General features: G+C 32.2%; 1 protein-coding gene across 6 annotated transcripts; it reads left to right on the top strand.

Annotated features, from left to right (window-relative positions):
- The first annotated feature begins 278 nt into the window (after nt 1-278).
- LOC109337077 lies at nt 279-3,696 on the top strand. 6 transcript variants are annotated; one of them, XR_002106400.1, is made up of 4 exons: nt 279-1,000; nt 2,074-2,102; nt 2,866-2,968; nt 3,080-3,695. XR_002106400.1 is itself a non-coding variant. In XM_019573953.1 (4 exons), the coding sequence occupies exons 1-4, from the start codon at nt 859-861 to the stop codon at nt 3,141-3,143; spliced, it is 360 nt and encodes a 119-aa protein (XP_019429498.1). In that variant the 5' UTR covers nt 279-858; the 3' UTR covers nt 3,144-3,696. The 6 variants fall into 6 exon arrangements, 4 of the variants coding, with proteins under 4 accessions (XP_019429498.1, XP_019429499.1, XP_019429497.1 ...); XR_002106399.1 differs by having other exon boundaries at nt 279-1,005; nt 2,074-2,124; XM_019573953.1 differs by having other exon boundaries at nt 2,074-2,124; nt 3,080-3,696.
- Nucleotides 3,697-18,071: the final 14,375 nt, after the last annotated feature.

Below are 18,071 nucleotides of genomic sequence, written 5' to 3'. Positions count from 1 at the left end.
AGTTAATAAAATAGACAAGAATTATTTATTATTTAGATAAGAATTGTCTGAAAATGTTATTTTTTTTTGCTAATAAATTGAAATAACTACTTAAAGTCATAGATGATCGCATTTGTGTTAAGAATAATTGGCATTCATATAGGAGATTAGCAAAACTTGAATATTAGAAATAGCAAAATGTATAAGAAAATTATTTAAAAAATAGAATAATAAAAAAAGGAAAGAATTTTAATTAAAGGAAAGGAGAAAATAGGTTATCCCTCCCATTTTCACGTGAGTGAGAAGAACAAGGGAATGAAATCCCTAAAAAGGGTCCCCCCTACTCACGCATACCTCCAGCTGCAAAAGGAGAAGATAATCCGAATCCCTAATTCTCAATTCCTCCTCCAGTGACCACGCTTCAGCCTCTAGAGGACGTGGTGGAAGTTCGTGCGTTGCCGGTGGCGCAACCCCCGGCTTCTACCTCTTTTGGCCTCTCTTCTCCCTTCTACCCTTATTCGGCGGCGATGACTTGCGATTCAGATCGTGATTATTCTTAGACGAGGAGGTTATTCACGATTGGGTCCTCTCTTCCTCTCTACTCTCTTTCGATGATGAAGGTGAATTCGTCTCCTTATTCGCTTTTCATTTCTTATTCGATTGGCTTTGGTGATGTTAGATCGCTGCTTGGTGCGTTTTTTTTGGTTAGGTGAATCGAAGGAGCACGAAGACGATATGGTGAGATGGTTCGCGGTGGCTTCCGGTTTGGGGTTCCTATCTTCACGACGGTCACCGGAGTAAGGTAGGGACTCGGTTACTCTTCTAGACTACTTACTTCCGAAAGGGTTGGGACCGATTCGGGGATGTCGACTTACCCTTATGTCTCTCCTGCATGCGGGGTTTCTGGACGAGATTGCGGTGCTCAAGGGATTCCTAATATCCCCAAATGCGAGGGTCACAGTATCGGTGAAGAAGGAGACCACTGGAGCCATAGGTCATGTGGTTGAGGCAAGGAGAACCAGTAAGGTATCATATCCCCTTTCTATTTGTTTTTATGTATCTTTTAGTGCTTAAATTAATGGGTGACATGCATATGAAAATAATGTTGAATATTAATTTATTAGAGAACAAGTCGAAAGACTTGCTTTATGATTGTCCTATGCTCCCAATCGTTATGGTTTTGTGTAATCTTTGTGGAATGGTTTATATGTGCGAGAAATAGATTTGGTTAAAATTTAACATGGACATAAGTCATGTTATCCTGCTTTAAGGTTACAACAATGCACCATCTACTTCACTCTACTTCGTTTTCTTTCTTAAGTAAATATACGTTTTGCTGAAACCAATGTGTATGATTGATTATAACCAATTAAGCATCTAAGTCTAGTATGTACATCGTATAAAGCAGGGTATGTTCATAACACAGCCTTCTTACGGTTTGAATGCTTGCCTGAGTGTGTGCCTTTTGTTTCTGTATGACGTATATGTCCCTGCTCTCTTGGTTTATGACGCCTGTGACATATAACTCTATCTTCAGATTGCTTTTGCTTAGATATTTGTATAATGGCTGCTCCCCGGTTATGGTCGTATGAACTGGAATGATATTGAATCTCTTTGTGTGTCACTCTTTGTCTATTTTTTCTCTGCCTTTCTTACTGCATGCCCCCTCTGATTTTTATGGTGGTATATTCGTGATTTTTGTTTTAGGTGTATGTATGTATAATCCCTTTTATAGCTTGATATGGATTACTAATTGGCTTTTGAAAGCCCTCTGATCTATCAAAAAAATGTAACTTCCCGTGACCTATTCATTTTCTGTTTTAATGTATTTGAAGCTGTCAATGAATATGGCCATTTAGTAACTGAAATAATCCCAGATTTGTGCCCTTCTGAGATTTCCTTTGTGATCAACGGCTGACTCTTTGGGTCACTCACATGAATGCTCTTGCTTTTTCTAGTGATTCCTGATTGCTTTTGATGGCTCATTATTGCTTTAATTGTAATATTTTAATTAAGGATGATGGATCACTCATTGTAGGCCTTTAATCTCCATAACCACCATCACTAATATTCTGCAACTGTTATCAATTGCAGGGTTCTCACTGGTGGGAGGCGACGAAAAGGTTACGGTTATCTTCTCATCATGTAAAACTGAGATTTGGTCTGCATTTCTTATAGTTGATAATCTATGTGCCACCATAACTGTTGTTCTATTCTGCATTAATCTGTCCAGAGCCTGTTGTACCACACGTTCTGATTCCACATCTAGTGCACTAGTGGCTTCATCTAAGAGCAACATTTCTGGGTTCTTTAGAACAGCTCTGCCTATGGCTACCCTTTGTCTTTGTCCACCTGATTGTTGCACTCCTCTCTCACCAACTTTGGTGGAGTAACCCTCTGGAAGACCACTTATAGATGAGTGAGCATTTGCCAGTTTGGCTGCTTCAATTACTTCTGAGTCAGAGGCTCCTTCTTTTCCATAAAGAATGTTTTCATAGATTGATGTTGCAAAAAGAGTTGGTTCTTGTTGCACTAAACCAATATGTTCCCTAAGAGATTTCAGATTAAGTCTCTTGATGTCTTTTCCATTAATTAACACCCTCCCAGAAGTTGGATCGTAAAACCTGAGTATAAGGGATATCACAGAGCTTTTACCAGAACCACTTTGCCCCACCAAGGCAATACTCTTTCCTGAAGGAACTCCTAGACTGAAATCCTTGAAAATAATCACATCTGGTCTTGAAGGGTAGCTGAATTGGATTCTTTTGAGCTCAATTGTTCCTTCCACTGTCTTCAATTCCTCTCCAACATCACTTGTTATTCCTGATTGATTTATTTTGTGATTCCTGGCTGATGATTTTCTCTCATTAACTAATTATTTAACAGATTCTTGTATGAGGATAGTTACTTTGAGGAGGTCGACTGGTTCCTTGTGTTGTGAGACTTATGCAACTCTGTTTCCATATCAGTCAGCGGGACTGTTCATAAGGTATTTGAGTAACTTTTTGTTCTTTAGCCATACCTACTTTAATACAAACTCTTTTGTTCTCTGAATTTAGTTTACTGTTTGCATTCATTGATATTGGTCTTATTGCTGCAGTTTAAGTGAGAAGCTTGGGTCTCTGTCCCTGGTGGCAAACACGCTAACCTATTGCAGCTCATAGCCGTAATCACCAAGGACGAATAATTTGGGTCTCTTTTATCTCTTCAATCTGAAAAACTTGTGAATGGTTTCAGGGTTGTTCTTTTCATCTTGAGTGCCGTGGAAAGGATAGCTTATTTCAAGGGTACTCATATCAAATATGCGTACACTGTAATGAGAAGTTTTCTCATATTTTACACAACAGCAAATGCCCATATCTATTGAGCAATATGTAGCAAATTCTTTCCACCCCTTTTGAAACCAAATATCATCAATATGTTTGGTCCAATATGTTTTCCATTCCGTGCCATCAGGAGGCTTGAGAAGCACTGGGTTTGATGCACATGACTACGCCTATTTTGTTATAATCAAACTTTTCTCTATTAAATTGTTGTAACATCTTTAAAGGGCTTTTGATATATTCTTCTGGGTGGTTTTATTCCAATGATTACAGTTGGTATATGTATTGATTATGGATTGTTTGTAACAAATATTAGTATGTTCAGGTAGAATTTTTCATGAATGATATGGAATTGACAAAAGATACCACGAGGTCTAATGATCGAACTGTAGCAGGATTTACAATCCGAAAATTAAATACAATGTGTTATGCCCATTAACAATAATAGAATCTCAAAAACATTTATAATTCATCAACCGGTATGTGCTTTAAGATGTTATATGACCTTGCTATGTGCTTTAAGATGTTATATGACCTTGCTATGTGCTTTAAGATGTTATATGACCTTGCTATGTGCTTTAAGATGTTATATGACCTTGCTATGTGCTTTAAGATGTTATATGACCTTGCTATGTGCTTTAAGATGTTATATGACCTTGCTATGTGCTTTAAGATGTTATATGACCTTGCTATGTGCTTTAAGATGTTATATGACCTTGCTATGTGCTTTAAGATGTTATATGACCTTGCTATGTGCTTTAAGATGTTATATGACCTTGCTATGTGCTTTAAGATGTTATATGACCTTGATTATGTAACAATCCCACTGAATCATTAGTTATTAACTTAATCGAATTGAATTGGTAAGCAATTAAAATGTTTCTAATCATTAGTTATGAACTAGACATTCACAAAAAATTCAATTGGTTCTGAAATATTTTACAAATATGTTTGTTCCGAACTTGTTGTTTTGAAACTTTCGTACACTTTATTTTTGTAATCAAGTCGGATAAAAGTGAGTGTTCATAACTAAGATATCTTTTTATCTTATTATGAGGATATAGTGTTGGTTTCTTTGGACTTTTTGTAGTTTGGATTGGCAAAGAATCGAATCAACTTAACATTCATTCGGAACTCAATAAACTTGGTTCATAAATCAAACGAGTTAAACTTGGACTACAAATTAAGCACATTAAATAACAAACTGAACTTCAAGAAAACATTAGTTTTTTATATATTATATAAAATTATAATCATTCGAGTTAACGAACTGAATCAATCGAGTTAATGAGCTGAACTAAAAAATTTGAGAACTCTAGATGAACCAAATGAATTCGAGCCGGTGAGTCGAATTGATCACTTTGTGAACTTCAATCGAGCAAAATTCGAGTTAGAAAATAGCTCGTTTTGAACTCGAGTCAAGTTTTAGTGAAGCAAATCCTTATTGAGTTGAAATCTGGTTCGATTCATTTCTATTTGTTTCTAACCCTATTTGTAGATACACCTATTAATACTTACATCTCTAAGGAAGTAATCAATATGTAAATAAAAATAAATTAATTTGCATAAATAAAAATTATAAACAATTTAAGGTGGAACATTAGTGATTCTTGTTTCCACTTTCCACCATGTCAAAATTTTATTTTTTGCAATGACCTTATTTTTGTACTACATGATGTAGAATAGAATGAATAGGCAACAGACTGGACTAACCAAAATAAAAAATAATTTAAGTAAAAAAATTTGACTCATGAATTCTACTTAACTTTCACTATATGGGGAGTAGTTAAATCTTTGCCTGTCTCACTGATCTGTATATTTTCCTTTATGTTCAACACTAAATCCAAATTATGTTACTATTTACAAGTCAATAAATGAAACATATGTCAATTTTGGGGCCAGCAGTACAGCACCCCCAATAATAAGAAAAAGTTATTGCTAATTTGGACTATTATTGACATTATTAGCTTCTTCTGTTTAGGTTCCTCTAATATTCTCAGCATCTCCACTTTATGCTCCTTTCTGGTTTAATAGAGTAATGTGATACACATTATACAGGTGTTAGAAATCTCAATTTTTTGTCTGCTTCATTTTTAACAGTGGTATCCCAATTTTTTTTGTCTGCTTCATTATAAAATTAATAAAAGGAGAACATATGGAATTGAAAGTATATCATGTTAAATAATTAGTCAATTAAATAGATCGATCAGATACACTCTGAGAGACTGAATTTGTAATTTTTATCTATCACGCACTACATCGACTAGTGGTTATAATTTTAAGGATCAAAATAATTATTTAGTTAAATTTTATTATTGATGTACTATTGGAAAAACAAATTATAAATTATGATTTGATGAATGTGTCGATTCCATAGATGCACTACTATTTGCAAGAAATTGTTGATCTAATTCTTAATCTGTAATAATACTATCTATGTACTAAGAGATCCAAAGCTACTTGATATATCAAAGAGCACACTAACAAAAAAAACTGAATTCAAACTCCACCCTTTCACTTTCCCAAATAAAAAACGAAAACAGAAATAGAGGTTTTTCTACTTTAGCAGCGCAAAGCCTACATTTTAGCAAAAAAACGTGGTCTAAAACTCTTAATTTTAACATAAAGCATACAAATTTATATGTAAAATATCTTTTACGGAATCAACTTATGTCATAACTTTTCCGTAATTGTTTGATGAATAACAAATAATTAACTTTCGAAAGCAAAAATATAATAGTGACGATCAATGCATTAATGATAATTTTATATCTAGAAGAGATAGTCAAAGGAAATATTTTTCAAATGCACCCAAAACTATATATAAAATATTATTCTTTAAAGTGTTAAATTAAACGCATGCAACGATCCTCGTTTAACCAGTTACTGCATTCAAGATGTTGTTTTTGTTGACTACCTTCGTTGACAAGTGTGTCTAGGACCTATTGCGTCCATAGTTATGTGGCTCTAAGAGTAGAGCGTTCAAGTAATCACGTGTCACTTTAACCGCTTTTAGCCTTTTACTCTATCAAATAATTGTTATACACATTTAAATAGAATATTGTCATTTTAATTATTATTATTATTCCTATATTACATGTTATATTTCTGTGAATTTAGTACCCTTGCACACACATTGTTCTCTAATCTCTTTATAGACGCAGAATATATAATTATGCATACAACAAAATGTCTGTGAATAGAACAAATAAACAAATTTTAAAGTCAAAAGTATTTATAAAATATATAGACTCGTACATGAAAAAGTACTCATATACACATGATCCATCACTTTTACCCAACATCTAAACATGTTTCAAGGCACAAATGATTCTTGAAATATATTCTTCAAATGATTACATTAAATGTTATTTCTAAACGAATACAATTGTTAAAATGATTGGAGCATCCACCAATTATAAATAATTTAAGTTTCTAACTTATATATTATTCAAATTGAAAATAAATTAAGTAAAAAATTAAAGGGATAAACTCTAAAATTCACCCTTAATATGTTTTATATATTTTATTATGCTAAATCTTTATCATCCATATATATATATATATATATATATATATATTTATCATTTTAAATTTTGGTCTTTATAATTTATTATGTTTAACTTCAAGAAAGAAGATGATGTAAACCAGCTAAGGACAACCCTTGATTCAAGGGTCACTCAAGTAGGTGTCTTAAGATGGTCGACCATCACTATTTGTATCCATACTTACCATGAGAAATAACAACTTGAATCTTGTTTGAATGAATTCCTCTTTAGTTGAGCTTTGCTCCTAACTTAGAACTTATCAAGAAACTTTCCTTGTAGCGTTCGTATGCTTATCACCATTAGTGTAACACCTTACCATTAGTTCTTATCAATGATCCTTCTTTGTGGCGAACATCGCAAATTTATCAAACAACTTTCATGTTTGTGACGTCATCAACTTCAAATCTTTCTCATTTCTTTTATCCAACACGTATAATTTTTACTGTCTTAAACAAATCAAGTTTGTCTCGGCCAAACACCCACAAGCTTGGCCAAAATAATATTTGTTACGACCAAGTCACAATTCCAATTTGTCTCAGCCCAAAATTTGTCCAGCCTTAGACCATGTCTCAAGCAACTTTGGTGAAAGCTAATGCACCTATCAAGAACGATCATGAAACGAGAACTATCACCAAGGAGGTTCACGTTAGAAGATAGATAGTTGATTTTCCTTATTATGTTTTTTGTAACAAAAAAGAAACTTAGTATGATTATTTAAATAAATAATAAATAATAATTTTTTCCAACGATAAATTTGATTTTGTTGTCGTTTATAAAAGTTATCAATATTTTTTTGGTTTAACTAACATATCTCTTTATTCTATTAAGAGGATATAGTGCTCATTTATTTGGACTTTGTAGCTAGACTGATAATGAACCGAACCAACTTAATATTTTTTTGAAACTCAATAAACTTGGTTCATAATAAAAATTAGACGAACTTAAAAAAAATTAAGTTCGTTAAATAAACAAGCCAAACTTGAGATAGTTCGACTTGTTAGGTTCATGAATTGACTTTATTTGATCTGTATATTTTCCTTTATGTTCAACACTAAATCCAAATTATGTTACTATTTACAAGTCAATAAATGAAACATATGTCAATTTTGGGGCCAGCAGTACAGCACCCCCAATAATAAGAAAAAGTTATTGCTAATTTGGACTATTATTGACATTATTAGCTTCTTCTGTTTAGGTTCCTCTAATATTCTCAGCATCTCCACTTTATGCTCCTTTCTGGTTTAATAGAGTAATGTGATACACATTATACAGGTGTTAGAAATCTCAATTTTTTGTCTGCTTCATTTTTAACAGTGGTATCCCAATTTTTTTTGTCTGCTTCATTATAAAATTAATAAAAGGAGAACATATGGAATTGAAAGTATATCATGTTAAATAATTAGTCAATTAAATAGATCGATCAGATACACTCTGAGAGACTGAATTTGTAATTTTTATCTATCACGCACTACATCGACTAGTGGTTATAATTTTAAGGATCAAAATAATTATTTAGTTAAATTTTATTATTGATGTACTATTGGAAAAACAAATTATAAATTATGATTTGATGAATGTGTCGATTCCATAGATGCACTACTATTTGCAAGAAATTGTTGATCTAATTCTTAATCTGTAATAATACTATCTATGTACTAAGAGATCCAAAGCTACTTGATATATCAAAGAGCACACTAACAAAAAAAACTGAATTCAAACTCCACCCTTTCACTTTCCCAAATAAAAAACGAAAACAGAAATAGAGGTTTTTCTACTTTAGCAGCGCAAAGCCTACATTTTAGCAAAAAAACGTGGTCTAAAACTCTTAATTTTAACATAAAGCATACAAATTTATATGTAAAATATCTTTTACGGAATCAACTTATGTCATAACTTTTCCGTAATTGTTTGATGAATAACAAATAATTAACTTTCGAAAGCAAAAATATAATAGTGACGATCAATGCATTAATGATAATTTTATATCTAGAAGAGATAGTCAAAGGAAATATTTTTCAAATGCACCCAAAACTATATATAAAATATTATTCTTTAAAGTGTTAAATTAAACGCATGCAACGATCCTCGTTTAACCAGTTACTGCATTCAAGATGTTGTTTTTGTTGACTACCTTCGTTGACAAGTGTGTCTAGGACCTATTGCGTCCATAGTTATGTGGCTCTAAGAGTAGAGCGTTCAAGTAATCACGTGTCACTTTAACCGCTTTTAGCCTTTTACTCTATCAAATAATTGTTATACACATTTAAATAGAATATTGTCATTTTAATTATTATTATTATTCCTATATTACATGTTATATTTCTGTGAATTTAGTACCCTTGCACACACATTGTTCTCTAATCTCTTTATAGACGCAGAATATATAATTATGCATACAACAAAATGTCTGTGAATAGAACAAATAAACAAATTTTAAAGTCAAAAGTATTTATAAAATATATAGACTCGTACATGAAAAAGTACTCATATACACATGATCCATCACTTTTACCCAACATCTAAACATGTTTCAAGGCACAAATGATTCTTGAAATATATTCTTCAAATGATTACATTAAATGTTATTTCTAAACGAATACAATTGTTAAAATGATTGGAGCATCCACCAATTATAAATAATTTAAGTTTCTAACTTATATATTATTCAAATTGAAAATAAATTAAGTAAAAAATTAAAGGGATAAACTCTAAAATTCACCCTTAATATGTTTTATATATTTTATTATGCTAAATCTTTATCATCCATATATATATATATATATATATATATATATTTATCATTTTAAATTTTGGTCTTTATAATTTATTATGTTTAACTTCAAGAAAGAAGATGATGTAAACCAGCTAAGGACAACCCTTGATTCAAGGGTCACTCAAGTAGGTGTCTTAAGATGGTCGACCATCACTATTTGTATCCATACTTACCATGAGAAATAACAACTTGAATCTTGTTTGAATGAATTCCTCTTTAGTTGAGCTTTGCTCCTAACTTAGAACTTATCAAGAAACTTTCCTTGTAGCGTTCGTATGCTTATCACCATTAGTGTAACACCTTACCATTAGTTCTTATCAATGATCCTTCTTTGTGGCGAACATCGCAAATTTATCAAACAACTTTCATGTTTGTGACGTCATCAACTTCAAATCTTTCTCATTTCTTTTATCCAACACGTATAATTTTTACTGTCTTAAACAAATCAAGTTTGTCTCGGCCAAACACCCACAAGCTTGGCCAAAATAATATTTGTTACGACCAAGTCACAATTCCAATTTGTCTCAGCCCAAAATTTGTCCAGCCTTAGACCATGTCTCAAGCAACTTTGGTGAAAGCTAATGCACCTATCAAGAACGATCATGAAACGAGAACTATCACCAAGGAGGTTCACGTTAGAAGATAGATAGTTGATTTTCCTTATTATGTTTTTTGTAACAAAAAAGAAACTTAGTATGATTATTTAAATAAATAATAAATAATAATTTTTTCCAACGATAAATTTGATTTTGTTGTCGTTTATAAAAGTTATCAATATTTTTTTGGTTTAACTAACATATCTCTTTATTCTATTAAGAGGATATAGTGCTCATTTATTTGGACTTTGTAGCTAGACTGATAATGAACCGAACCAACTTAATATTTTTTTGAAACTCAATAAACTTGGTTCATAATAAAAATTAGACGAACTTAAAAAAAATTAAGTTCGTTAAATAAACAAGCCAAACTTGAGATAGTTCGACTTGTTAGGTTCATGAATTGACTTTATTATATATATATATATATATATATATATATATATAGATATATATATATATATAGATATATATACTGTAGAAAACTTTAATCTTATATATTAAATAAATAAAAGTCATCCGAGCTAACTAAATGAATCAATGGAGTAAATTAGTTGAACAAATAGTTTGTTTGCTCTTGATGAACTAAACGAGTTTGAGTTGATGGATTGGATCGAACAGTTCATGAACTTCTATCAAGCCAAATTCGAGTAAGAAACATGACTCGATTCGAATTCGAGCCGAATTTCAAGCCAAGTTTCAAACTGAACAAATACTTATCGAGTTGAACTCTGTTTCATTTCCAGCCCTTTTGTAGCAACACCTATCATATAATCACATCTGTAAGGAAGTAATCAATATGTAAATAAGAACAAATTAATTATATAAATAAAAATAATAAACAAGTTTTAAATGCCACAATACCATTTCTCATTTCCACCATGTCAATTTTTTTTTCAATAGGATGAAGATATTTAGTCTCCATTGATGTCCATATTTGTGTCCTAAACCAATTAAAATGTCTCACTTTATTGAAAAAATAAAAATTTAAGAATAAATTTATTTTTTAATATTATTTGGTGTTTCTTCATTGAGTAGAGACATAGGGATAGAGTTGTTTTGGGATAGAGGATCCCGTCCTTTTCAATAACCTTATTTTATACTAGGTAATGTAGAATAGAATATATAGGTGACAGAGTAGACTAACCAAAAAATAGTAATTTAATTCAAATAAATAATTTTGACTCATAAATTCTACTGAGTTTTCACTATATGGCAAGTAGTTTAAATCTTTGCCGGTCCGACGGATATGTATACTTTACATCCTTAGATGTCTTCAAATATGCATAACAATGCTTAGCTTTCACTTTTTGTTCAACACTAATAAATCCAAATCCACCATCCTATACATAACCATCCTATAGATAACGCCAAATCTAAACAAAAATATCATGTAATAGACACCCTAGTGAAATAGTGTTACATACAAGGACGTTTTTAAGACATGACAACACAACTTTTTGTAAAACCGAAGTAAGTTAATGATGGTAATGACAAAATAAGATAAAGTAGGAAGTTACTGTTTACACGTCAATAAAGGAAAAGTTACATGTATAATTTACTTTAGGATATGTTTCAAAATATTTATGGAACTAGTGTATTTTTTAGAAAAGTCGTGGATGAGATCCACGACTATGAGGAAGTCGTGGATCAGGAATGCGATTTTCCTGACATATTATCTCTCCTCCATGGAAGTCGTGTTTTTCATCCACGACTTTCAATTTTTTTAGAAGTCGTGTACCCTAAATACGATTTCCATTGTATCTTGATAATAAAAATACTATGTAATCTAGTGGTTCTTGATTTTCATATAGTATTTTCATTATTTCATTATTTATTTATATCCACGACTTTCATGGAGGAGAGAGAATATGTCAGGGAAGTCGCATTCCTAATCCACGACTTCCCCAAAGTCGTGGATCCCACCCACGAGTTCCCTAAAAAATATAAATATTTTGAAACATATACCAAACGTGGGATAGTGTAGACTATACTACCCACTTAAATTTTCCCAATGAATGAAACATATGTCAATTTTGGGGCCAGCACCCCCAATAATATGAAAAAGTTATTGCTAATTTGGACTATTATTGACATTATTAGCTTCTTCTATTTAGGTTCTTCTAATATTCTCAGCATCTCCACTTTATGCTCCTTTCTGGTTTAATAGAGTAGTGTGATACACATTATAGTTATACAGGTGTTAGAAATCTCAATTTTTTGTCTGCTTCATTATTAACAGTGGCATCCCAAAAACTTTCGTTGTTGGTGGCAGCGTGGATCTGAGGTGGGAGGAGGATAGCAGTGGTGGTGCCACTACTGTTGCATACAGGTAGTGGTGAAGAAGGGTTTTTTCATAATTGAAAACTTGAAGGGTTGATTTATGAAAGTCTAAACATTATTAATTTGCATAAGAGTTGCCAAAGTATCACACATGAATAATAACTAATTGTATAATAGACTACCCGCCCTAGTTGTTTTAATTTTTATTCTTCTCTTTCTTAGGAAAAAATATAGGAGTTTTAATCAAAATATAATACTCTTGAATAATTTCTGAATTTATATTATTTAGCCTTAAAAAAGAAATATATAATGAAGAGTGTACTCATGTTCATTTTTTACCTTATTAACTTTTAGTCAAACTAATGCTCATGAAAATATTAGAATGAGGATGATTCTGTATGTAAGTGTGGTTAATCAATTAATTTGGGTAATTACTTCAATTAGTTAAGTTGAGTTTTATATACAATAATCAATTATTAATATGGTAATTGATTATCAATAAAATGATATCAGAACATAATTATTTGATCGCTTCCGCTTATCATTTTTCAATTCTAAAGATTAATCAAAGATTCGTATATATGAAGAAGAAGGACTATCCAGGCTCACAATGTGGTTCAATAAGGGCTGCAATCATTCCACCACTTCATATTTGTCATGAAGCCTAGGAAGATGTCACTAGATGGAAGGACTGTTTTCTCTTCCATTCATGAGCCTAGCACTGAAGTCTTTGTACTCTTTGATGACTTTTTTTCTTATTTTTTTGGTGGCGAAACTGTTTATTTTGGAGAAGCAAATGGATATGGAGTTCTTTGAGGAAGCTAGCTTCTCCTATCATTTTCTTTCTCCTATGGCATCCTTCTATCTTTTTTCTTTCTTTTTCTATTGAATCAGTCATATGGTGCAGTGAACGTGGATGCTATGTTCAAAAGGTATGCAATATTGTGTGGTTTAATCAAGAAGTATTGAACAAATATCCAAAGAAAATCAAGGTTAATTAATCTACATGGTGTGCAGTTTGCAAGATCAATTGTAATATGTATCACTTTGACAATCACAGTTATGGTTCTACGTGGCTTATCATTCTATTTGGGTGGAATGCAATGCATTTTTTAGAATGACGGAGTTGTGACCAATACCATTGAGAAGGTTTCTAACATATTGGCTTCATTTTTTCACGTATGTCCATCTGCCAATGATTGCAATGGAAAATGATGATGGCACTTCTTATTTAGCAATTGGAGGTCCCAGCCACTGGTGAGTTATTGGAGCACAATGGGCCGGCCTTGAACCAAATTTTGCTAAGAAAATTTCCAATGCAGTAGTCAAAACCCATTTTGAATACATGAAGTTGTTAGATATTTTGTTTATGATCGGTGAAATACCAATCCTAGGATTTTAAATATCATAATTCTCTCTCTCATATATATATATATATATATATATATATATAAAATAATGATATAATGTCATACATGAATCTATGTACTATAATCTACTCCTTTGATATACCTTTTGAAAGAGTTTTGGTATGATGACCTTCCTCAACCAAATCATGAATTCCTTTTGGGACCTTCGTTTTCTTTCTAATGGGGAGAGGTGAAAAACTATTTGTGATTTAGTGTATTGGGGACCATAACCATTCCTTATGTGTTAACTTTTAGCGTTCCCATTATCCCCTATAGGTCAACTATTTGAGTATTCACTCATTAAGCTCATATCCGTTATCAGTTTTAGAAGTTTTATATGTTGTCATTAATTAGAATCACTTGTTTTGTAACCCAAAAATAAATAGCCGATATAATTATATTAAATATATGATGTCCATCTTAATTAGAAATTATTAATTTCTAACAATCTCCACTTGGGCTTCATATTTTTCCTGGAACAATTATATCACATATTTTTTAGGCGCGCATCCGGATGCTAATTATATTTAGACTTCTCCTTAATATAATCTGGTCCATCTCATATCAACTATGGAACCACCCCGACCTTCATCACATTCAAACGTGACTCGACCACGATGATCATCATATTAATATACTTAATGACATAGATCAAATATGGATGAGTGACATGAAAATTTCATGCAATTTAATCTCAAACATGTCTATTTCCAACTGGTCATTCTTTATTTTTTAGTGAGATCAATCCAAAGCCTTTAATTGCAATACAATAGTTACAATGCACATTTCAAAATGGAACAATAAACCATCAACTTTAGTATGCATAAAAAACTGTATATAACATCCAAAGTAAATCATAAAACATATAGACTCTCACTGAACTAAGGTATCCTAAGGAGCAATACTCATATGAGAAATATGCTCATAAAAGACTTTAGGTACGAAAACCTTAGTTAGTGGATCAGCTAGCATAAAATTTGTCCTATATGTTCTATAGAAAATTGTGTTTAACATTTCCTTTAATAACCAGAAACTTATGTTAATAAAATTTGAATTTGTAGAACTCCTATTATTATATGAGTAAAGAACCGTGAACTTAGTGTCACAATAAATTCTCGATGGTCTTATAGTACTATCAACCACACGTAAGCCAGTGACAAAATTTTTGCAACCATGCCATGGTCTGGTGTTTCAAAACAAACCATGAACTCCACAACCATGGTTGAAGCAGCTATGAGCGTCTATTTAGCAGACTTCCAAGAGATAGCACTTTCAGCCAAGACAAACACATATCTAGTGGTGGAATGTTTGTTGTCTAGACATCCAAAAATCAGAGTCAGAGTACTCAATGATGTCTAAATTCTCAGACATCCAATAAGTGAACATGTACTCCTTTGTTCTCTTTAAGTAACACATAACACATTTGACTGCTTTCCAGTGATGCAATACAGGATTGCTCAAATATCTTCCCAAACAACTCCAACGACAAATGCTATGTCAGGACGTGTACAAACTTGAAATACATTATACTGCAAATGCATAAGACATATTTTGCATCTTGTATCTTTCAAGGTCATTTTTGGGGCACTGTTCGAGACTAAACTTGTCTCCCTTAGCTATACGGTATCCCCTGGTTTATTTTCTTTCATGCAAATCTATCTGGACTTTATCAATATAGTTTTCTTTTGACAATCTTATGATACCTTGAGAGCAATCTCTTAGTATCTGAATACCTAATACAAAAGAAGTTTTCCCAAGATCTTTCATCTCGAAATTCTTCGTTAGAAATCCCTTAGTCTCATGCAATAGTCTCATATCACTACTTGCAAGTAGTATATCATCGACATATAATACTAGGAATATAAATTTACTCTCACTGAACATGTGGTACACACAATCATCAAATTTATTTGCCTTAAAACCATATGAGGTAATAACTTGATGAGACTTGTGATTCCATTTACGAGAAGTTTGTTTAAGGCCATAAATGAATTTGTTTAATTTGCATACCATAGACTTTGAGCCAATTGAAACAAGGTTTTCGGGTTGCACCATATAGATCGTTTCTTTAATGTCACAATTTAGAAACGTAGCCTTAACATCCATCTGATGTAGCTCTAAATCAAAATGAACTATTTGTACCAATATTATTGTAAAAGAATCCTTCGAAGATACTAGACAGAAGGTTTCTTTATAATCAATGCCTTCTTTCTCACTGAAGCCTTTAGCTACTAGACGAGCTTTATATCTATCAATATTACCCTACGAGTACCTCTTGGTTTTAAATATCCATTTGCAACCAATAGGTTTCGCACCTTTAGGTAATTCGACAAGATCCCAAACGACATTATAATGCATAGACTCCATCTCATCTTTCATGGCATCGATCCACTTTTGAGAGTTAGAACTTTTCATGGCTTGATAGAAGTTCAATGGATCATCTTCTGTTAACCCGATGTCATCCTCATTTTCATGAAGAAATACAATATAATCATCAGGAATTATACTTCTCCTCTCTCTAGTGGATCTCCTTAATGACACTTCTACTTCTTGAGGTTGTTGAATTTGTTCTATAGGTACTTGAGGGAGAACCTCATTGTTGTCTTGTTCTAGAATATTGTTAGGAACAATATTCTGAACATTATCTCCTTTTACTGAATTTATTCCTTGAATGGTAATAGGCCCAAGAGCTTGTTCACTATTAGTGACACGTTTTTCCTCAAAGACGACATTTTTTATGTTCTCTTCCTTCCAAAATCAACTTCCTAAAAAAATCTTGCATTTCCCGTCTCAATAAAAAGTCTTGAAGTAGGATCATAAAATTTATAGCCCCGAGTGCGTTCAACATAGCCAACAAAATAGCAGTTAACACTTTTTGAGTCCAGTTCCCTTTCATGCGACCTATAAGGCCACACCTCAACTAGAAAACCCCAAATGTGCATGTGTTTTAATCTTGGTCTTTTATTAGTCCAAAGCTCATATGGGGTTTTGTTAACAACTTTACTTGACACCATATTAAGGATATAAACTGCGATCTTTAAAGCTCCCCCCAAAGAGACTATGGTAAGGAAGAATTACTAATCATACTTCTCACCATATCCTTCAGAATTCAGTTTCATCGCTCAACAACACCCTTCATGCTAGGTTTGTCTAACATAAATTATTGTGGAACAATTCCACATTCTCTGAGGAAAAACAAAAATAACCCTTTCACATCATCCTTATTGTTCTTTCTTTTCTTATTCTGAAAGATCACAGCTAAGTGATAACTTTCAGTCTTATCTCTCTGCAGTCTCTCTTCCTCTTGCATATAGTCCTTCTGAGTGTTATAACTCACTTTGAATTGCCCAAAGTGTGCAAGAAGCGAGATCAAAACCAGGTGCACGAGCAAGTAATCACCAAGCTCTAACTTAAGTGACTTGAGTTTTGATACGAGATTAGACATCTCCATAATGTACTCCCTTATGTTCCCTTTGCCTTTATACTTAATGAAGATGAGTTTAGCCAAAAAGCTACTTGTATCCACCTTTTCATTTTTGGCAAAGTATGATTCTATTTCTTCAAGGAACTTCGTTGCACTCTGAATCTTAGAAATAGAGCTCTGAAACACTCCTAGAATAGAGCATTTCATGATCATTATACACAATCGGTCAGAGTGTTCATAATTTCTCAATTTTAACCTCATCGAGGATTTCCAGAGTAGAAATGGATTTCTCCACCTAATCTGCTAGATCTAAATCCATACAGATGAGAATAATTTCTACGGCTTCTTTATAGACCTTAAAGTTTGTATCATTTAACAATGAAATGTTCTTAATTTGAACATAAATATTTGCAGCACTAGTAAAATAACAAAACAAATTGCAATCATTATTGTAATTAAACTCACATTCAACTTTAATACTTAAATTCAAATGATGATGGGGCATATCACGAGTTACCTAGCACAAGATTAATATTCAGTCTTTAGACAAAATATTAACTTGTAAGTGATACACTCATTGTAGTAATCAAACATTGATAATCAGTCCTGTCAAACAATAAGCCTTTCTTTGAACTGACTTATTCTCACATGATATGATTATCACATATTTATTGCTACAAATATGTTTGTAATTTGGACCAGATAATAATATTCCTTTGGATCGATCACTATTTGC

Source organism: Lupinus angustifolius, unplaced genomic scaffold (genome assembly GCF_001865875.1).
Source record: "Lupinus angustifolius cultivar Tanjil unplaced genomic scaffold, LupAngTanjil_v1.0 Scaffold_1_980, whole genome shotgun sequence".
Lineage (NCBI taxonomy): Eukaryota > Viridiplantae > Streptophyta > Magnoliopsida > Fabales > Fabaceae > Lupinus > Lupinus angustifolius.
The sequence above is the reverse complement of the archived record's forward strand: the minus strand, read 5'-3'. Positions and strand labels throughout refer to the sequence as shown.